Genomic DNA, 23,659 nt, shown 5'->3' with positions numbered 1-23,659 from the left:
ATCCTTGTTTTTTTTTATCTTGGTTGTCGCGATTTGCCCGGCGTAATTTTCCTGATACCAATCAAACAGCTTGTCGTGTGCCTTCGATTACATAAATTGCGATTTGTATTAGAATGTTATCAATAGAATATGTTTTCTTATTTCGAAATCGACGGGTACATTTATAACGAAATCTGACCTATAAAATGAAAAATATAACTAATATTGCCACATTAAGTAAAAGTAAGATCTTTTATGTTGAAGTATCGTCATTTATATATCACTAGATAAAACACTTGCTACTTACTAGCTCTCAGTACAGTCACCAGTCGTCTATAGTAGGGTCAATAAAATGAGCACAACGTTCAGAAAAAACGAAATAAGTAAATGATGATACATGGGGATGCATTTTGATCACTCAAAACGTGAACTGGCATAAGAAGTAGCTGTGTTTCCAGCTAGTAAGAAAAACCGAGAAAACAGATGCTTACACGATACAAAGATTCCGAACATATCAAAATTGAGAAAACAGATGCAAAATATGACCAAAGCATAGATTTAAACATGGACTGTTAAAACTAGCCTATTGTTTCGGTACGATAAGTGTATGATGTCTCCTCGACAACACATAGCATATGAATAACTTAACAAGAATACCGCGGGTAGCATGTAGTGTTATATTACCTTATGGTGGTTATCGATGGCATTCATTATAATCATATTTTACCAATTTACAACGAGATTGAATACCTTCCTGTCGAGTTGGAAGTCCTAAATATTCAAATTGTAAGTGTAGCCTCAGGAATCCTTGCATACAATGTCATATCTAAATTATTTCAACAAATATTAAAGATCAAATAAGCTGATCATATTATTAGTTGGATAACCTATTTTCGTTTACAACCTGGCCTAATTGAAGACACATGCATAATGAGGGAGATACATGTATTACCAATATTGTATGTTCTAAATATCATAATTACGTTTGTACACTAAGTAGGGTCTATCTTTAAAGACGTGTTTTATTCAATTTAATCAACGTTATACAACCGATGAACACAAAATAACCATTTAATCCAGTAATTATAAACATTCTGTTCTATATTTAAACATTTGTTTAGAAACTTTTTGGCTTCTCTGCTTGAATTTCCCCCCTAGGAGATCGAAACAATTCTGATGTATACTGGTTGTGGTATCAAATTTAGTATAAATGACGATAAATTGATTGATCGGTTGATTCTAGAGGTCAAAACAGGTTACATGTGAGGCACATAACCACTAAAATTACAATAAGATACCACAGTGTGCCCGATCCCGTCGTATCTACTAACTGGAGTGTATATATGTGTTAAAAATTGAAGTGTATATATGTGTTACAAATTGGGATATATATATGTGTTAAAAATTGTAGTGTATATATGTGTTACAAATTGGGATATATATATGTGTTAAAAATTGAAGTGTATATATGTGTTACAAATTGGGATATATATATGTGTTAAAAATTGTAGTGTATATATGTGTTACAAATTGTAGTGAATATATGTGTTATAAATTGTAGCGTATATATGTGTTACAAATTGTAGTGTATATATGTGTCACATTTTTGTAGTGTTACTAATTCCAATGTATACATTATTTCTATCACCACAACTTGGTTTTAATAAATCAAGTTGAAGGAATCTGTTGTACAGACATAAACTACACTTGTGTGCAGGAGTGATTTAGTATAAATGACTATACTACGGGGTTGAAAGCGTGTTACTCCGATTACATGACAAATCACGTGACCTTGTACATAATACGACAAGAGGCAACGACCGCTCATCTCTATACACTTATATGTATATATATATATATTTTCTTCTAATGCAAATAAGGATTATTTACATATTACATTATATATAGTAATATTATATATTAATATTACATAGATTTTGTAATCAGATTTACATATATATAACTTAAAAATGAATAAAAGCAGAAGGTTGAATGTGATCAGAGGTTTACAGATCTGGTGTATATGTCCAATATGTAATATAAAATTATGCAAGGTTTCTTCTGATATAATATAAAACAATTTTTCTTAACCTAGGTAGCATCAAAAGTTCACATCCCACATTCCGAACGTTTCACAGAGTATGACAAACATCGGGTGTATCAACTTACGTCCGCGCAATTCACCGATTAGTGCAACAATTGCCAGAATGTATACGGCATTCTGAAATGTAGGTCAAAGTTGTCGGATCCACGATCACAATGCAAAACACGTAAGAAAATATAGAGGATCTAGAGCAGACAAATCGTAAGTAGGAACTTTTGACCGATGGCATATATTGTATACCTATGTGATCATAATCACCTCTAAACGGAATTTGAATGCTATAAGTTTGCCACCATATGCGATAAAAACGTAACTCAAATATTTTACTTGACTTTGATATGACTTTGTATACGTATGAACACTGATTATGTTCTTTACGTTAAAATGCAAATGGCGGTGTTAATGTCACACATGGCAAGAAAAAAAAGATGATCCACCACTGAGTTTGATATAAAAGCTACATATTACTGAAAAAGCCACAGACAACCTAGTTGAACTATTTGTCTTGAAAACATCCTTCTTTCTATGATTAGATGTCTTAATAGTATTCAATAAGATTTTTTTTATTAATTGAAATGCCTACTTTTATGCCATATTTGTGTAACCTTCATTTGCGTTTCAAAGTCAAAATAGAATAAGTGTTTATAATAAAGTCAGATACAATAAAAAAAAATGCTCCTGTTACGTGCTACAGACACGTGTGACTATTTTTCAGGTTTGATAACTTTTGTGGCTCATAATTGTTCGTTGCGGAATCTTACCAAAAATAACTCTTCAGATGAAGCATTCAGCATCGACAGCAAATAATTGATGACTTTGAGAAACTACATGTCCGGAGAAACATTTTGGTCTTTTACATGACCCGTTAATGTCAAGCAATGTGTATTTCCCTTAAGGTTCGGCCTAAAGAATTTTTACACTTAAAGAATACACACCGATACACTGCTTTGTGCCATCAAACTTGGTTCCCATGGCTATACAATTAATCCAATTCAATCGAAGATGCACCTAATTAACAAGTTACGCAACTTGATTGCTAAACTAAGAACGCATATTGTCACAAAACAGATAAAAATTAATCATTTTTATCGAAAAAGGAAAGTTTGAACCATTAACACAATACCAAAACACTAAAACAGTTGGTATACCGCCATTATAATAGGTTTTTTAAGCATTTTGTGTAAAAAAAAGTTTTTGCGAACAAATGCCATTTGGAATGTCTTCCATAGCCAGTCCATTCAAAACTATTTAGCGTTTAATTTTCTAAAAAAAAAAGAAAGATCTGATATTGTAGCATTTCCCCCCAAAACCAATTTTGGCACAAAAAGGGTGATATATTCTTGCGTATGTACCTGTTTGGAATTAAATGACTATTTTTAAATGCAGGACTACAGAGGCTACCAATAGCACATACAAGATATCGTATTGGCTTCTTTGGCCATTTTGAAACCCCACCTATGTTCGTTTTTAAAATTCATCATTATTTTCGTATATGAATAACATATATTCTACTGGTTTTTTTTTTGTTCACCAAGTATTCAACAAGTGTAACACGGTGACTTCTAGTGACTCTAAACAAGAAGAACAGGATGTCTGAATCCCTTGACGGTGGATGGGGCTGGGTGGTCACATTTTCATCCCTAACGCTCAACTTTCTCATTGGCGGGATTTGCCATTCATTCGGTGTGTTCTTCTTGGAGTTCCTGGATTATTTCGGAGGCAGTAACGGGAAAACGCAACTGTTGAGTTCAGTTGTAAATGGAACCGTTTACCTTCTAGGTATATCCGTATGTTTGTGTCAATTAGAAACAAATATCACCATGCCATGTGTTAATTCATAACTATTTATTTAGCTAAATTATATGTGTTACTGATACACTATCATATTGTACATTGTGCACATATTTTTAAATCCAGCATATAGTTTGTAAATGTAATGTAAAATTTGAAGTGATGCTTAAACCTATTATGTTATAGTTACTTACACTTTGTTTTATATAAATACTTAACACCTGTTTTATCAATCAAACCATCCATCGATCAGGTGCTAGGTAGATTTGCACTGTTGAGGAATCTTTTCATTGATTTTGAATTAAATTTGATATCTATTGTGCTGTTGGTTTCACAGCCTTGTTAATATTACAAACAAATATTTAAATAATCCGATATATGTACCATATGACATGAGAAAATACATTTTTCTGTAGGTCAATTTTTCTCGCTAATGCATCACAAACATGGAATTCATACGTTAAATCCACAATTTATTGAGAGATGTACTCCATTACACTTCAGGACCTATTGCTGGCGCTGCTCTAAAGAGGTTCGGTTGTCGAGGCGTCGCAATGTTTGGGGCGGTTGTATCCAGTGCGGGATTGATACTGTCCACGCTCTCCATGGACCTGAATGTCATGATTTTGCTGTACGGCGGAGTTGTGGGTGTGTAATTTATTAATTAATATTTCATTGTGTCCTCTTGTAATAATCTCACACAAAAGTTAATAACTGCTTTGGACATTTGAAAACAACATCTTTTTTGCTTTTGACACTGAGTGTATTTCCTGATATCTTTGCTTTACAGGTGTGGGCTGTGGGCTAATGTTTACTCCCTCCATTGTCATCGTCAACTATTACTTCAATAAGTATCGAGCATTCTCCACTGGTATTGCGAAATGCGGGTCGGGAATAGGAACCGTCGCTTTCCCACCTTTGTCGGTAGTACTCTTGGAGACATATGGCTGGAAAGGAGCTACATGGATATTATCTGGAATTTTTCTCAACGGAATTGTCTTTGCGTCATTATTTCGTCCATTGCACTACCATGAAGATAATGAAACAAAAAACGCCGTGAAAGAAAGCCCGAGTTTGAAGATCATATGTAAATCCATCTCTGATTTATTCGGCTGTTCATTCTTAACAAGTCCTACCTTCATTTTATATTCTTCTTCGTGTTTCTTGGTATCTCTCGGTAAGTCTCATTGTCACTTTCCCTTCACCTCTTTCTTATGCTTTTAGATTTTCATAGAAGGAAGCATAAAAAATATAATACTTTTTTTTTACAGTTTTTGCTAATGTTTTCCCATTTGCCGATCTTGATGATGAAATATCTCAGACTATGTCCACTTTTGAGTACTTTTGGATGATATTGCACGTAATAGTCATACCCGAACCACGAAATTCCTTTTAGTCACATTATTCTGAGAGCGTCCTATATGAGGTGTTCACGTACGACCTATATATCAAACACTGTTCGTCATGGCGAGAGCCTAATGTACTAGCCAATGTGTCCCTGTACTATGAAATCTGAACCGGAAAGAAACATTTGCAAAATTGTTAAATTTATCTTTCTTGAATTTCAACTTAAATAATGATTTATATTGATTTATATTTAATGTACTGTTATATATTTCACTATGTGTAAAAGTACTCTGAAAAACAGCAGTAATTATTTCCAGGTTTTTTCGTCCCATTCAATTTCCTACCAATAATTGCACATGAATTGAAGATGTCAGCCAATGAAGGAGCTCTTCTAGTATCTATCATCGGCATTTCTAACACTTTGTCAAAGATTGTGATTGGTAAAATATCTGACCAATCATGGGTCGACTGTATCCTCATCAATTGTGTGTCGCTTGTGATTGGTGGAGTGACCACGTGTTTTGTGCCATATTACCGTCTGTTCAGTATCCTGGTGACGTACTCCATCATATTTGGAGGAGTTATGGGTATGTAGAACTAGACATTTATTTTTGATAATAGTCCAATGCTGCATTCCAACTTTTTTTCAAAACTATAACCAAAAATATGTCCACACGTGGTTATATAACACGTCAAATGTATCTACAAAAGATAACCTTTTCGAATATGAGATTAGTTGAGTTTACTGATAGTCTTACGGGTTCTTTTCGAAGTGCCGTGTTAAAAGCACTGCTGATGTTTATTGTGGTTTATGAAATCATTAGTCTTTTGTTAATTGAACAGAAACATAGAAATATATCGATTCTATTATTTGTTTCAAAGGGTCATTTACAACACTGAATGTAATTATTGCGATAGAGTTGAAGGGTCTTGAGAGACTCCCAAATGCCTTTGGTCTTCTCAACCTTTGGATTGGGATAGCCATACTACTTGGATCTCCTATAGCAGGTGAGATAAAAATTTAGTGTTTAGTATCGATAAAGCTAATAAACCTTACATAGATATAAGAACACATTATTAATCTAAGCAGGAGCGAGGAAAGAATATGCTATTTCTCACTGCATGTTGAAAGGTCCAGTTAATTGTTTGGCACACTGCAGGATCGTGGCTGGTTTCTCCGATGTCTTCTTCTGTTTAAGGGCGTTGGAAAGCCAAAGCATATGGCTGCTGCCAATTATCGCAATCTTTATTCACTTATCATCCCTCTAAACCTACTGTAAACTAGCATTGGCAGACCTATTTTTAAGTCTGGCACAATAAGCTTATAAGGTAAATTCTTTATGCCTTGGACCAGTTTAGTGGCTTGTCTCGGGACCCTTTCGATTGTTTCAATATCTTTCATTTTATAAGATTTCTCATCCTTTTGGGCAAACAAATGCTTTAAATAATTGCTTGAAAGTAATCTTGCCAAGATCCCAAAGTATATTAATAAGTGAGAGACTCAAACTCTTGTTTTCCATCCGTTTTCATACTGTAAAAAAATAAATGTAAATGAAGACTTTAATTACATTCAAATAGAAAAAAAAATCTTTCCTTTTTTCATCATGCAATACAGTGGACCCGCGATAATCCGGACGCCGATAGTCCGGAAAACTCACAGTCCGGACGGAAATGCACGGGAACGGATTTCCGTAACGTTATTTGTACTCACCAGTCCGGAAATTCGGATTCCGATTCCGGAAGCCCATTTTGGGAACGGAACGTACTTTTCATTAGTAAATTTCCCTCAATAATCCGGACGATTTTTTCACCACGAGGAGAAAAAAAATGTCGGGGCAAGTCACCCGTGTCGACAGCTGTACAGACTATCGCTTGACACTGTGCGTAGTCATAGTGACCGCTGCCAGGTCATAGCCCCGGGTGTTTACCTGTGTTACAATGTGTAGCTTTTGTTTTTATAACGGTACATTGCTTTTTCTCTACGACCTCTTGTATTGGGTAAACACGGATATCGGCTTTGTAACACCGTTACGTGAAACGACGACTCATTGAAAGATGCATGTTATTAATTACATACACAGTTACGTATTAAGCAGTGATCACAAGAACTGGGTTGATTACACACAAATTAGTCAATAGTCGTCTGATACTTAACTAAGCGTTACATTGTTAAGTGAATACGGGTTTAATAATTATCGGACATCTTGGGTAGTTCTCGCTGGTGTCGCGTACTTTTAAATAGATAGCTTGGGGTTTCTGGTACGTAAAAATATATAAAAAAAAATATGGACTGACGGTAAGTTGTAAAATCCGGGTATTTTATTTAAGGTATTTAACGTTTATTGTTTTCTTTGTGTAATAACTGCTGTCTGTTCTATCTGGATAAATTAGATGTATGTCATTGCCGCACATAGATCATCTTTGATGTACAATAATATAATTAATAAAATCTGTCGAAAGTCATTGTTTTGAATTAAGGCATGTCAAAATAGTACAAAGATATACTGAAGAGAGAATACTTAAACATAAATATCTATTGCAATTCAGTATACTTAAGTCAGTACGGTACGGAGCTAGTGTACCAAATTGGTTAAGTTGGAGTTCTGTACACACTGCAAAACAGGAATGGAAACGTTCGACTTCTTTTTTACTAGGTATCACGATACCAGAAATGATATTTTGATATATGATGTAATCTTTGCATTATAATATGAATAGTATTACCGTTAGATTTAACAGAAAAATATCAATAATTAAGCATGTAATCTACAAAAAAAAAAAAAAAAAAAAAAAAAAAATAATGATAACAATATTTTAGAATCGTCAGAGCAGAAATCTGGCCGTGATTGACAAGACATTTACATTTCAGGGTCCCTTGCTGATATCACGGGGTACTACAATGTGACATTCTACTACTCTGGGGCTGCTATAGGGATCGGTGGATTACTGTGCCTTCCACTGAGGACGGTAATGAGATGGGAGGACAAAAAATACCTAACCAAATGCAAAACAAGTGAACACACTTCTGAGGACATTTCCAGGAGATCTACCGATACAATTGATACTTACATGTAGAATTATTTGTTTAGATATAAAACAATAAAAGCGGCAGCTGTACCGTTAAAAACTCTTCTTATGTTTTAAAATTGGAAAGTGAGATTTACTTCAATATACGTCCACAACCCACTGATTGATAACGTGATTTGTAACGTCACCAAGTGCTACCTTCCACGTGACATACTGTAAACATACATATTTCAGTGATGATATTATTTTAGCGCTTTTCGGCTTCCCGCCAAATAGAATTTGCTTTAATTGTGGCTTTTTATATAATGTATCAATGGCAAGTATTACGTGCGCGTCATTTTATGATTGCATTAATCTATTTGAATTCAGCTATGCGCTCAAAATTGAGTGCACCAAACCAGTATGTTTGCACTATAATAAGATGTTGTATATTTGGTGTCTTTCATGCAAAAAAAAAAAAAATCCTAAACTTTGCTATTATTTTTGGCACCTTGCCGCAGTTGCTGTCTGTTCTATCACGCCAACATGATATGGCAGTAATCAACCACCATAACTTTGGGAAGTTGCATGTATTATGTTTGTATACAATCATTTATATCACGACAAGTTGTTTCAATCGATTGCGGTGAGGTCATAAACTAAACACCTGTGTAGGAGTGACGTATGCTGACGGAGGTGTCAAATTTACCATAAATGACCATAGCTTTATGGAACTGAAAGCCATTTTACAAGTCATGTGAAACTACGAAATGAGGCAAATAATTCAACGCGTATTATATTACGTTGAAATCTACGAAGAAGCATAAAAAACTTAAATAAAAACTGTCGAAACTAGGACACATGTCAAACGAGGTCAGACGATATAACTGTCTTTCATTTTGTTTACTCAATACAAGCGATAATTTACATTTTACAAGTGTAGATTTTTTAATGCGGTATACAAAGAATTAGAAAATTATATGCAAATACGAAGGTTGAATACGCATACGTTCCGAGGCAAACACTTTCCTGCACCCGCATATCTCCACGTAATACAAATTTATGCAGGATTAATTTCTATACTAAATATAGTTGACATCATTTGAAATTTCACCAATTCAAACCTTTACAAATTTACAAATTGTGCGAAAGTACACCACGTTTAAGTTATACGCTAACACGCTAACACTGTCGAAGTATGCTTTGTAACTCCCCTGATATTTCAGGTTGTGGATGAAGTATTTTGTTGTTCCTTTGAGATTCATGATCACAATACACCTCGCTGACTTTAATGTGAACGTATTAAAGAGGACATATAGCAGGTTAATGGTAAGTAGGAAATTAACACCTGTAGCATATAAAGTACAACAGTTTGACCATTTGTCTACAAAATCATCACCTCTTTAAGCAATTTGAATGTCACTAGTCATCAACGTATTGATGGTATTATTAACCAACATAGCAACTGTTGCAACCATTGCCTCCAAATACAAAATGTTGATACCTTGAGTGTTTATAACACTTATTTCAAACGAGATAAAAGTTAAATGTAGAACATAGCGTGATATCAGATCATGCACTTAACTTTTATTTTCAATTCAAGCATATTTTATTAACTACCTTGTTATATTTATATATATATATGGATGGTCTCTTGCTTATATGTGATACCAAACGCCTACAACGATGTAAATAGATTCATTTGAAAAAGAAAAAAAGAGGTTGGATACATAATTATGAATATTACAAAGCAACATTGACACTTTCACACATATACATCCCCTTAGAAAAAAGTATACGGCGTTTTTTTCTCGATATCGACTACGACACGATACAAATAGGTTTGTAGGTCAAATGCAAGATAGAAAATTATGAAATTGATCGTAAATACCAAACCTTATTGAACTATGGGAAATTTACACATCCCCTTCCAAATATAGTTTTGTTTTGGTCGCCTCCTACTATTAACACTTTAGGCCCCTAGCTTCACTGACGAGTCCTAGAAGGATAAAACATCTGTAATATGCAGTATATTTCCTTTTGCTCTACTGTGTACTTTCAGGTTGTGGCTACTAGTACTGTTAGTGGATTTTTAGTCCCCTAGGTTTATTCTAATCTATTTTACATACACAGTATATAGATGTACGTAATACTTTTCTGAAAAGTAATATTGAAAAGACCAAAATAGATTGATTTATGGGTCTTTTGCATCCCCTCATCTAGATTATAGCATTTCTTTTGATATAGTAGTATTTGAGTTTTGTTTTTGGTCACTTCGTTTCACTGACCAATCCTACAAAGACGAAATAGCTGTATGGCGCATTATAATTCATGTTTGCTCCACTGAGTCCAAATCAATTTGTTTTAAAAATGCTAACTTATCGTATGTCGTTTGCACAATCTTTTGAGAACGTGATAGCAATGCGAACATAAAAACTCCAACATCAGTGTACAGTTGTAAAATGAAAACATCATATAACAACAGTGGACCATCAAACCTTGCAAAAGGATATAATAGGATGAAATAAATAACTTATTCATTTTTTTCCATCTCGCATTCAACAAGTGTAACACGATGAATTCTGGTTACATCACAGCTGTAAACAAGAAGAACAGGATGTCTGGACCCCTAGACGGTGGATGGGGTTGGATGGTAACATTTTCTTCCCTTATGCTCAACTTTCTCATTGACGGAATTTGCTTTTCTTTCGGTGTGTTCTTCATGGAGTTCCTGGTGTATTTTGGAGGCAGCAACTGGAAAACCCAACTGCTAAGTTCAGTTGTAAACGGAACCACTTTCCTTCTAGGTATACATCCCTATATTTTGCTATGGTTATCATTACAATCATGCCATAAAGTCTTCATCTATCTATTATTAAAACTACATTTTTGTACTTGTACATTAAATAATATATGTATGTGAAATATGTATCTCTTACGTATTGTTTGAAATGCCGTTTGCACCGGATATATGCAATAAACAAAATTACACCTGTTTTTCCATTCACCTATTTATCGAGCAGGTGTTTGGTATATTTGCACTGTTTATTTCTTTTCAATGATTTTGAATTATGATTTATTTCTAGCGTTGTTTCGTTAAAATTTCCTTTTTAATTCAAATATTACAAAATATTGTAACCCGATATATTTACTATATGACACAAGAAAACATTTTTATGTAGTCGAATTTCTCTCGCTAATGATTCACAAACATTGTATTTGCATTTTAAATCCACAATCTACTGAGAGATGCTCTCCATTGTAATTCAGGACCTATTGCTGGCGCTGCTCTAAAGAGGTTCGGTTGTCGAGGGGTCGCGATATTTGGGACGGTTGTATCCAGTGCGGGATTGTTCCTGTCCACCTTCTCCGTGGACCTGAATGTCATGATTTTGCTGTACGGAGGAGTTGTTGGTGTGTACTTCCTAGTAGAACCAATCACCTGTATGAATTTGGAGTATAATCTAAATTGATATATTTTGATTATGTCCTGATGTAATAATCTCACAAAAAAAAGTGACTAATTGGTTTGGACATTTGAAAAGAATATGCTTTTTGTCATTGTAGATTGTAGTCGATTGTATTTTCCTGATAATGTCATTTCTTTGATTTATAGGTGTGGGATTTGGGTTAATGTTTACTCCCTCCATTGTCATAATCAACTATTACTTCAGCAAACGCCGAGCATTCGCTACTGGAATTGCGATGTGCGGGTCGGGAATAGGAACCTTCGCTTTCCCACCTTTGTCGGTAGTACTCTTGGAGACATATGGCTGGAAAGGAGCTACCTGGATATTATCTGGAATTTTTCTCAACGGAATTGTCTTTGCGTCATTATTTCGTCCATTGCACTACCAGGAAGATAATGAAACAAAAAACGTCGTGAAAGAAAGCCCGAGTTTGAAGACCATATGCAAATCCATCTCTGATTTATTCGGCTGTTCTCTCTTCACAAGTCCTACCTTCATTTTATATTCTTCTTCGTGTTTCTTGGTATCTCTCGGTAAGCCTCATTGCTGTTTTTTCTCTTAGGGTCATCTATATAGGAGAATAATTATGAACTTCAAACACGAATAAATATTAAAAAAATAGTCATGTAATAAATCAAAAATGTTTGTTTTGATATGTAGCTTCTTCAAATCACCGATTATTTTATGTAGATGCTTACAGTTGTTTGCGATAGAGTTACTTTGTGGTAAGACGCAGCATCAAATAAGTCACACAAATTACCAATACAAATGAGATTATTATGTCCCCCTGAAACATGCATTTTTCGCATGTTTTGATGAAATTTACAAACAGCTTAACAAATTTCAAGTCAACAGCAAGTCCAACAGTTTACCATGATACATACTAAAAGTTCATCAAGTTAATTCTGTTCAATTGCACCATAGTAGGAATTCATAGGCTTGTAAAATATCGCTGTTTTGACTGGATTTACTGTTTAGATACCCCTTAAGCATCTAGATGCTATTTGGAAAAGGTTCTAACTATGTTTTTTTTGGTCTTATTATTAGGGTTTTGTACCAACAAGTGAAAAGACTTCTTCTTCTTCTTCATTCTATTCTGTGGCAACAACTGCTTCACAATGGTAAAAGCTATGCCAATAACATTTCGCTTACATTGTATGGCACATATCAAAGGGGTGTGGTAATCTATCAATAAGTAGGTCAAGAATCCAATATGGTCACCATGATGTCATACCTAAAAAATTTTAAATGGCCATTACTCGAAAACCTTTGAATTTACAGGGTTTAAACAAATATATTATTTGTAGAATATCTTTAGAGCTAAATTGTCCCCACATCATGTTAATACATGTACAAATAAGTATAATTAAAAAGTGAGCTAACGGGTAAAAAGAAAAATACTATTCAAATGATTTTTATACCTTTAGTTTTTCGGTTTATTTGCCGTTATCGTGTTATGCCATTTTGTATTTCCGTCATATCTTAAAAGATTTAAGTGGTAATAGCTAAAATAAATATATAGTGATCATGTGTAAATAATTTGTAGATAATGGCTGGGGTTAACTTTTTAATAGTAAGTTTTAAGGTCAGAGGTCAAATGAAGAAGTTCACTTTGGGGTCAAGAGTCACTAAATTTTTTCAACTTTTTAATTTTACTACGTAGATCAACGCAGTATGTCATTCCAGCGATTTTGATGCCTACGGTTTTTCCATAGCACTTCCGATTATGCCATTTTGAAAGTTTCTTTAAACAACAACTTCTCAATAACCAAGAGGCCAATGGTCTTAATTTTGGGCCTGTAGCATGCTTGGATAAAGGGCTACCAAGCTTGTTCAAATGAATGCCCTTGACCTACTTTCAAGGTCAAAATTGTCATTTCTGCCTCAAGGCCTTAACGGCCTAAAAGAGGTGCTCATATTTGACCTATATATCAAACACTGCAGGTAGGGTGATTAATATCGTACCTATTTTCCCAATTGCATGATCTAAGACAACTTTCTTCTTCCTCGACACTGTCTCACGTTTAGCCTTGATATAAAGACTTTGGATTCTGTCCCCTGGCATACCAGAGTTTATCAAAATGGAAGTTGCTGCTCTGACTTAACCTCGACAGTTTGGAAGAAAAATTATTGATTTACCCATTGTCAGTATAATGTGATCTGGTTGTCCTGCTGGATTGTCTTTGAGTAGTATGCTTCAGTAAGGTGAAGTCAGTATCAGTTCCGCGCTATCACAAGGGGACAATGACGAAAAAAGCGTAACCTCCCAGGGTATACACTCATTTACCTCACGCATGCTCGCACACAGGGTGGCCGTCCTTGGGTGGTATTGGCTATTTATAGGACGTTAAACAATAGAACACGATGATAGACTAACGTACCGGTCACTTCGATGTGTCACCTTACTATCTAAATTGAATTGAAAAGAAACACTGTATACAATTGAAGGTAAAATATTAATATTTAGTTTAATATTGTATTGATAATTATAGAATGTATGTATATGAAGTGTAAATAATGATAAATTAAAATGCTTTTTCAGGATTTTTCATTCCTTTCAATTTCCTACCAATACTTGCGCATGACTTGAAGATGTCAGCAACGGGAAGGAGCTCTTCTGATATCTATCATCGGCATTTCTAACACTTTGTCAAAGATTGTGATTGGTAAAATATCTGACCAATCATGGGTCGACTGTATCCTCGTCAATAGTGTGACGCTTACGATTGGTGGAGTGACCACGTGTTTTGTGCCATATTATCGTCTGTTCGGTATCCTGGCGGCGTACTCCGTCATATTTGGAGGAGTTTTGGGTATGTAGAACTAGACATTTATTTTTGATAAAAGTCCAATGCTGCATTCCAACTTTTTTTCTTCAAAACTATAACCAAAAATATGTCCAAACGTGGTTACTAAAGTATATAACACGTCAAATGTATCTACAAAAGATAACCTTTTCGAATATGAGATGAGTTGAGTTTACTGATAGTCTTACGGGTTCTTTTCGAAGTGCCGTGTTAAAAGCACTGCTGATGTTTATTATAGGTATGTTGAACTGACTCTTTGTTTTGTTAAGATAATAGTCCAATGCTGCATTGCTACATATATTTTTTCAAACTGTAAATCAGAAATATTTTCACACGTGGTAATAATACATAATGTCAAATGAAACCACAAAAGATGACATTTTAGAATATGAGATGAATATAAAGATTACTGATGGGCATACGGGGTCATGTTAAATGGAACTGTTTGTGTTTATTGAGGTTCATGAATCATTGATTCACATTGGCATTTTTGTTTGTATAACTCTTAATGCATTGTTCTACTCATCTACTATTTTTTCATCTTATAGGAAATCGGCCTTATAAATTACGATAAAAATTTCAAACTGAAGCAGGAAAGAGCCGTTTGATTTATGTATCCATTATACATATTGTTTCCAGTCGCTCTTTTCATTGTGATATATAAGAAATATACCGATTTTATTATCATCTGTTATCAAGGGACATTTTCAACACTGAATTCAATTATCACGGTCGAGTTGAAGGGATTGGAGAGACTTCCAAATGCCTTTGGTATTCTCAACCTATGGATAGGGATAGCCTTGGTACTTGGATCTCCTATAGCAGGTTAGATCGTTTAGCGTTCAATATTAATACTGTTAAAAGGTCTAACCTAGCTTTGAGAACATATGATTTCATACAAACCATTTCAAGAGCGGGGAAAGAATATGCCTGTTGTATCTTACTGCATGTTGATTGTTTGAAACACTGCATGATCTTGGTTGGTTTCTCTTGTGTATTCTGCTTAAGGACATTGGAGATTCCAAGGCTATTGCCTGCTGTCTGTCGATTGTCTCTGCGATCTGCATCCTTTTACTACAGTAAAAATGACATATAAGCTATTGATTATTTTATAGACGTTAATTGTGACTACTCGTAATTTGTAAATTAACGTTGGTAAGGGCAAATAGGGTAAATCCTTTATACTTTAAGCCTGTTAAGTGGTTCGTCTCTAGATCTTTACGATGGTTTAGATATCTTCCATTCATAAGGACTCCACATACTTGAAGCTTATTCTAAGTGAGAGCGGACCAACGCTTTCAAGTATTGCTTGAAAGTAATTTTATCAAGGCGAGCAAAAGATATCTTTTTAAGTATACTGGGAAAACTGAGTATGCTACTAAGTTCTAAAGTAGCAAACTCTTCATTCTGACATTTGATTAACATTACATAATAGTTTGTTGGTACAAAACAACTGTCATATCTGCTTTGTTTTTTCATTCGTTTTCATAGTGTATGAAATGTGTAGGAAGTGAAAACTATATACAGATGTACATTCAAACCAAAATACAACAAAATCGTTCATTTTTACACCATACAATGTATTGTTTTCTTTGTGTAATAACTGCTGGCTGTTCAATCTGGAATACAACAAATGTCTATCATTACTGCACATAGATAATCTTTGAAGTTCAATTGTATTATAACATTAAATATCTGGTGCAATTCAGTATACTTAAGTCAGTATGGTATTGAGCTGCTGTGCCAATTCAGTATACTAAAGTCAGTATGGTATGGAGTGGTTCTGCCAATTCGGGATATTTTAGTCTTTATGGTATGGAGTTCAGTATTCTTTAGTCAGTATGGTGTGTAGCTTTTTTGATACATAATGTCAGCTTTGCACGAATATTTTGATAGAATCAGCATTAATTTAAACAGAAGAATCCCAATAAACAAGCTTGTAATCTACAAAACAGAACATGAAGTAGCGGTAACAAAGATTGAGAGATCAGAGTAGAAATATGGCCATGATTGACAAGACATGTACATTTCAGGGTCCCTGGCTGATATCACGGGGTACTACAATGTGACATTCTACTACTCTGGGGCTGCTATAGGGATCGGTGGATTACTGTGCCTTCCACTGAGGACGGTAATGAGATGGGAGGACAAGGAAATACCTAACTAAATGCAAAACATGCGAACGCACTTCAGAGGACATTTCCAGGAGATCTACCACTACAATTGATACTTACATGTAGAATTATTCTATTACGATAAGAAACAATAAAAGCGGCAGCTATACGGTTAAGATGGCGTGCCAAACGTTGCATTATTCAATAATTTGATGTTCCCAATCTGTTGGCATTAGGGGGAGTTTACTGTTTATTGTATATTTCCTATTTGTAATACATAACTTTGAATTTGTATTGTATATCATTTTTATTTGTATTCCATATGTTTCAATATCTATGTTCTGTTTGTATTATTTATATTGTATAATGTTCTATTTATATTTTATATTTCAGTATTTATATTCTATATTTCACATTATATTTCTTTATTTTGTATTTGTATAATCAAAAACTTTGTATTTATATATATATATGTATATCCCATTTGTATTCCATAACTGATTAATTGAATTGAATAATGTATTGTAAAAAAAAAATCATTCCTTTTAGAATTTTACATCACTATTGTATCCTGTTTGAATTTATATCCAATGTTGATATGGTTTTGTATTTGTATTATATCATTTGTTTGTTGTCGACGTGACGATTGTACCTTCCACGCGACTTACCGTAAACGTCCACAATTTAGTAGTACTCTTATTTTAGCGGTTTTCGGTCTTCCGTTAAGTTGTTGTTACGCTTAGTGTATTCATTTCATGATTTAATTACTCTGTTAGAATTCAGCTATTCGCTCATATTTGAATACGCTTTAATGAGTACGTTTGCAGTATATTTGAATGTCGTAAGCGTGGCATTCCTTGTGAGGAAATAATATCTTATTCTTTGATATTATTTCAAATTTAATGTCTATTTTTGCAGATTGATTTTCCGAGATCAGTTATGCAGTTGTACTGAGGCAAGACATACAGTATAACCGATTGACCAGTTTTGATAATTTCAATACAAACAAACAAACAAACAGAAAAACAGGCAATACACTCCACAAAAGGATATCAATGATATTCGATATGCAGAGGAATACAGTATCATTGGGTTAATTCATATACAAATACACTTTGCATATGTTTTTAGTAAAACAAATTGTAGTTATGAGACTGTATACTACAATTGAAATCGATTCAGTCAGTGAAGATCCAAATGGCCTTGTAATCGGTAAAGAAAAAGTAAAAACAGCTGCCAGTTACTTTCTGTATCAACAGTCCTAGAGAGCTCTCTAAAGTTATCATTTAGTCACACATATTGTAATTAAGCCACCACCACAACAAAAATAAAACTTCACAAGTTATGAAGCTACACATTTATCATAAGAAATGTAGTTGTTATGAAAAATATTATAAGCGATATTCTAGATACGAAATTACATTCTATTCATCTGTCATCCAGAATTGTATTCATACCGTTTGTATACTAGCGTATGAGATCCGTTTTTGGTTTGTTCGTTGTGATAAATATACCAACAGTATGCATTCTTGTATACTCAAGTAGTTGTTTTTCATGGCAAATACTTATATACTGTTCATTATCAAAATAAACACAACTAACCTAACATGTTTAAATTCTTTCTAAAATATGAAGAAACTATTCAGATATATGTTGTTGTTGTTGTTGTTATTGTTGTTGTTGTTGTTGTTGTAAATAAGCACACAAGAATGTAGACCTTTACATCCCAACATGTCAATCGTTACTATCATTGATGGACAATATGCCATTGCCAAATGATAAATAAATATCTATAACTACTTTCAGACTGTTGTTTTGCGTTCTACTTCGACTCGTTAAATTATGTCGAAATGTTTGGGTTAGAATAAATGAGACAACGCCCTTGATCTGTTCATGACAAATGATCCATCATTTGTATTGCAGACCACGAAATCGTTCTTGTCGAATTTAAATTGTCCATTCCATGCCTTAAAGGTACCATGGAACCAAATTCTACCAACTTTTTTTATATGGGGGCCACCATCTTGTATTAAATTCAGCACAAAAAATTCATCTAAAAGAACAATTTGCACTGAATTAATTTCTCCTGAAAAAAACCCTGGTCCATACCTCACCATGACTAACATCACGGTCTCAGGGAATGACGTCCTTGGGTGTCAACACCCACAAAACCACTGGGCCTGATAACATCTCTGTCCATGTTTCTCCTTAGAACTTTCTCTCCCTTTTTATCAGCTCACAATATATTCTGGAAGGGTCGCCAATTCACTCACGCGAGACAAAAAAAAAAAAAACTCACGTAAAAACGTTTAATAAAATGCCGTGACACCACGACGTTGTGAAAAAAAGTATCACACATTGAAGAGCCCAATGTGGGAGCTCCCACATTGGGCTAATTACAGGTTGGCAACCCTGTTCTGGTATTGCGCAACGTGAGGGACTGAGGCTAACATTGTCCCCATCTATAAGAAGGGGGATAACTATTCTGCCTCAATCATCTATCAGTAGTAACTCCTGGAGCATATAATGCACAGCAACATACGGTCCTACCTGGACCACCACCATATTCTGTCTAGAAACCAACACGGTTTTCGATCAAATCATTCCTGTGATTCACAGCTTATTATTACACTCCAAGACATGGCCGAATCCTTAGCTGACGGCGACCAAATTGATGCAATATTATTAGATTTATTCCAAAGCATTTGATAAAGTCCCATATCAACGCTTACTTAAAAACTCCATTACGACAGTATTAGGAACTCCACTGATGCCTTGATTTACCTCCTCTTTTCAGCAAAACTGGTCACAACGTGTAATAGTCTATGATTGCACTTCCGATCCATTCCCTGTTAATTCTGGTGTCCCACAAGGCAGATTCTTGGAACCCCTCCCCTTTTACTAATCATAGATGACTTACCAGGCTTAAAATCAAATGCCCTGCTTTTTGCTGACGATTGCCTGTTTTTCACAACTATACATACCAAAATTGATTCTACACAACTTCAGGAAGACCTACCAAACCTACAAAAATGGGAGTCTAAATGGCAGATAAATTTTAATGCAGATAAATACTTTGTCATGGAATGATCACTGCCAACCACGTCTATCACAGGTCAAACACTCTAAATAGGTTCTGCTAGTAAATATGTATGTATTGGCATTTCTAAAGAAGAAATTCCAGTATAATGAACTGTTTTTGCGATAGAGTTGTGATTTTACGTTTCAAAATATTATTCTCTTGTTTCTATAAAAGTGTCGGTATTAAAAACAACACTAAAACAACAAACGTCAAAGAAAAGTAATGAAACTCCCCAAAATTGTGAAGAAACCTGGACTTTGCCGGTTTATCTGTTTATTTACTTATCTATATATCCAATATCAATACTACACCCTTCAACTTTGAAATCATGTCCCGCGGGAATAGTCTCGCGCCTCCAGAAGAGGCAGCCATGTTTGAAATCTCATTTCCTATACGGTGAGATCTGAATGATTCCTCCCTCGTCAAAACAAGCATCATGCAACTGAAAGTCAGTTCAAATTATCCTAATTCTTGAAATATCCACACAACACATGTCAAAGACATGATCTACTTAAAAGTTGCCATTTCTATTTTTATTTTGACTGACGAAGTAAATGTATCTGGCAAATTTAATTGGCTTGAGATATTTTGTTGGTTACCTAAATCGGAACGTGCTTAGTTTTCGGTGCATATCAAAATGAAGTGAGAGAAGAGGGTATTTTGCTGTACCTCTGCAGTGTATAGTACTGTTTTAATTGTATTATTATTAGATAACAGTTTTGAAAGCTCAACTTCCCAGGTAACAATAGAAACCCTTAATAGCTACTGAGTTGTGCAGCCCTTTCAGTATAGTCGTCAAGCGTGACGTCATAAGAATTCAACGTAAAATATTATACCACTGATTCCCGCGCTTTCTCAGCGCATACAGTTTTTTCTTCGTATAAATGAAGTAAACAATAGATGAAAATTGACCTGGTTCCCTTGTAATATCATACATTGTGTATATAGAGGTTACACAACGAGTGGTTGATGGATATGGAATTTATTTCACACGAGTAAGTTATTTTTTAAAAGTTACAAAAGACATGAACTTTAGCGGTGATGTGACGTCATTCGATCATTGATGACGTCAATAACGATTGCAGCTCGGGTCAAAGTTCGAATTCTTGACCAATCAAAAGACGGGAAGGTCATAGTCCACTAGTGGAATATAACATATATATCCAACACTCGGCACATTTATACAATGGCTTGAGAGTGGAATAACACAACGTATTGTGGTAGAAACATATTTTACTTACATGACCGAATATATATCGATATTCCAAGTATGTCTGTGAAATATGTGATATTACACAGCAAACAGCTTAATATCATTGCCCAGTGTGTATCATAACAATTATGTACAATGTAGAGTCCATTCTGTTTGTATTAGTCTAACTTCCGAAATGTATCGCACACTTTCACATTAGTTCTCGTATCTAAGTACAGCTAATGCGAGGACGTTAATTATTATAAGCCAAAAACCCCAAGAGAAAACGATCTTTGTAAATGTTGTCCCTGTGTGTAAAATGAAGCCGCTTTTTTAACTTGTCCAATATGCGCTCACTCCGGAATTAAACTTCTCTCAAATAACGGTCTTAGTGAGTGATTTTGCTTCCTGTTACTCTAATGTATGCCCGTGCTTCAACCAAAAAATAACAGAACAATGCATATCATATCATAACCGATGTTTTATAAGACAATTTTATGACTCATACGTGCCCTAACCGGGCCTCGAACTCACGACCAACGGCACCTAATCGCCTAGCCAGAAATAGCCACAGGCGCTTGCATAGAAAATATGAATTTAAAAATTGATATGACAGTGGTATAAATACTTTTTGAAAGTACAAGGCTGGCAACTCTACCACGAACGAAACGGCACCCCACCACACTTCAATCGACGAAAAAACACATTTATTCAGACACGGCGCATACTGTATACTACCATCATATAGAAACATTCATCTTTAACCTACCGTGTCCCTCAATACGAATTGTTACATCCAAAACACAATAATCCATGAAAACATCGCCGAATTCCTCCTTCAGGACACCATTTTCAAACTGCTCCCTCAGCCTGTACAGATTCCTCATTTACATACGGGGTTGAAAGGTCATGTGTTTATATAATCGACTGGCATGCGCTGTGTGGAGCCGGTGCACAATGTAGTCACTACTCCATTCCCGTGTTTGTTGTATCGTCGGTGCGCAAGGTAACCAATGCAACATCTGCAGTAGACGCGTTTGATTTGTAAGTACTGGGCACTGACAAGCTTAAGGTTACCACAGTGCCTATATTATGGTTAGTTTTGCTTAAACATATTTTATTTGAAAAATACAACTTAGTAACGTCCTCTTTCATAAACTATTATACAATGGTAAATTATCGTATTATCGTTATATTGGTATTGTTGTGTGGAGGTCCCGTGGCAAGCAGCACGACCCCGTTGAGACAAATCATCTGTAAATAATACTGATTCCATTCTGATTGAGATTAGGTTTGATAAGGTCAAATTGTCAGGAAACCCGTGCGAACTAGGCAAGTGCGCTACACAGCCTACATTGTATCTCAAGAGACACTTGGAATGGGCCTGATAGTGCCGACTAGGTTCGCGTTACAGTATTACAGTTAAAGTCACATACTTCCCAAATAACCTAAAATTCTAGTTGCATACATGTATTAATGGCAATCCAAGATGCTCATTCACGCTCTCCTAACACTGGACGCTTGACTGGGAGATCCTTGAGACATCAGTGTATAAAAATAACTCGCAGTTTTATTTATTTTTTTCGTGAGATTTGTCACGGAGCCGAGAACGAGGCTATATAAGAATTTGCACTGCATATAAACTACATGGCCCTTTTTTCATATCGAGTAGGCGTTAACTTGCCTATTATGCTTTCAATTGAACAAATTAGCAAACTATTTTCGTAATAACTACCCAATATAAACAAAAATACAACTAAAATCAAAACATCGAAAAAATCAGATCGGTAAAGTTGACAATGTATGAGGAATACGGAAAAAGCTAACCAGCAATCCAATAGACGTCCGGCAAAATAGGAATTCGAGTCTATTCCCTTTTCTTCTCTTGCTAAATTCAAAAGAATCAATTCTCCTAAGGAAATCCTCAGGTTTTGCCGATTCCAGTCCCTTTTACGTTTCTTTTTGGCAGAATCTGTCCGGTTTTTGGCTGGAATATGCTTTCAGCGTTTCGCCATTGTTGTTGTTGACTGATAATTACCCGCCCGTTGCATTGTGGGACTAATTTGGATAGAAACTTGGTTCATCGGACCCAGTTATTAATTTTGGGAATTTCCCCTATACTTTCAAAAATACACATTTTCCTTCAGTTTCTGATTCGCGATAATTTGTAAGGTATATAGTAAGTCTAAAATATGTAAAGAGGTCAAAATGTAAACATTGATGTATATTTCTTTGGGAGTATGTGGCTTTAATTCATTCATATTATTTCATTTCCCCCCCTATTTATGTTGCATTTTTCTGTTCCATTTTTGAATTTCACGAAAATGCTTGATATAACATATTGAAAATGTGCGTGTGTGCGTGCGTTTGTGCTTGCGTGTGTGTGTGTGCGTGTTTGTTTAAAAAAAAAACACGGATTAGTATTGCGCATCCTTAACGCAAGTTAGGATAATTGGGGCGAGTTTGGTTTATTTATGGGACGAGTAGGCAGTAAATATTGCCATAAAAACGTCAGTCTATTTGATGCCATACTAAATAACGATATTCAAGATATCGATTTATTTTGCATTAGATGCAAACTTGTCATATTTGTAATGTTAGTAAATCTATAAATGCTTTTCAATGTGAAAATAATAGATATCGCATGAACAAATATTATTCTTGTTTAACACATTGACGCCATCTTGGAGTATTACTTTCGTATTTACCTATTTCTTTAAAAGAATGCATTAGATACAATTAAGATATATTTCTATCTGAAGGATAT

The 23,659-nt window shown here is 34.8% G+C and overlaps 1 protein-coding gene and 1 long non-coding RNA gene across 2 annotated transcripts; both read left to right on the top strand.

Moving 5' to 3' along the window:
• Nucleotides 1–3,672: 3,672 nt before the first annotated feature.
• On the top strand, nucleotides 3,673–12,822 carry LOC117326518 (monocarboxylate transporter 14-like). The gene is made up of 9 exons (XM_033883274.1): nucleotides 3,673–3,862; nucleotides 4,379–4,522; nucleotides 4,665–4,798; nucleotides 5,589–5,808; nucleotides 6,104–6,229; nucleotides 10,825–11,034; nucleotides 11,498–11,641; nucleotides 11,844–11,977; nucleotides 12,745–12,822. The coding sequence occupies exons 1-9, from the start codon at nucleotides 3,673–3,675 to the stop codon at nucleotides 12,820–12,822; spliced, it is 1,380 nt and encodes a 459-aa protein (XP_033739165.1).
• Nucleotides 12,823–14,259: 1,437 nt separating this feature from the next.
• LOC117324854 lies at nucleotides 14,260–16,852 on the top strand. The gene is made up of 3 exons (XR_004532075.1): nucleotides 14,260–14,510; nucleotides 15,204–15,329; nucleotides 16,538–16,852. It is a non-coding gene; the product is annotated as an uncharacterized LOC117324854 (long non-coding RNA).
• Nucleotides 16,853–23,659: the final 6,807 nt, after the last annotated feature.

Source organism: Pecten maximus, chromosome 4, assembly GCF_902652985.1.
Source record: "Pecten maximus chromosome 4, xPecMax1.1, whole genome shotgun sequence".
In the NCBI taxonomy this organism is placed as follows: Eukaryota; Metazoa; Mollusca; class Bivalvia; order Pectinida; family Pectinidae; genus Pecten; species Pecten maximus.
This window is presented reverse-complemented; position numbering and strand designations above follow the sequence as displayed.

Excerpts from the sequence above, each read along its gene's own strand:
- LOC117326518 (XM_033883274.1), top strand. The coding sequence starts at position 3,673 with ATGTCTGAATCCCTTGACGGTGGATGGGGCTGGGTGGTCACATTTTCA. Across the intron at positions 4,523-4,664 it reads GCTGTACGGCGGAGTTGTGG|GTGTGGGCTGTGGGCTAATG; the intron begins GTGTGTAATTTA and ends TTTGCTTTACAG. Across the intron at positions 5,809-6,103 it reads CATATTTGGAGGAGTTATGG|GGTCATTTACAACACTGAAT; the intron begins GTATGTAGAACT and ends TTTGTTTCAAAG.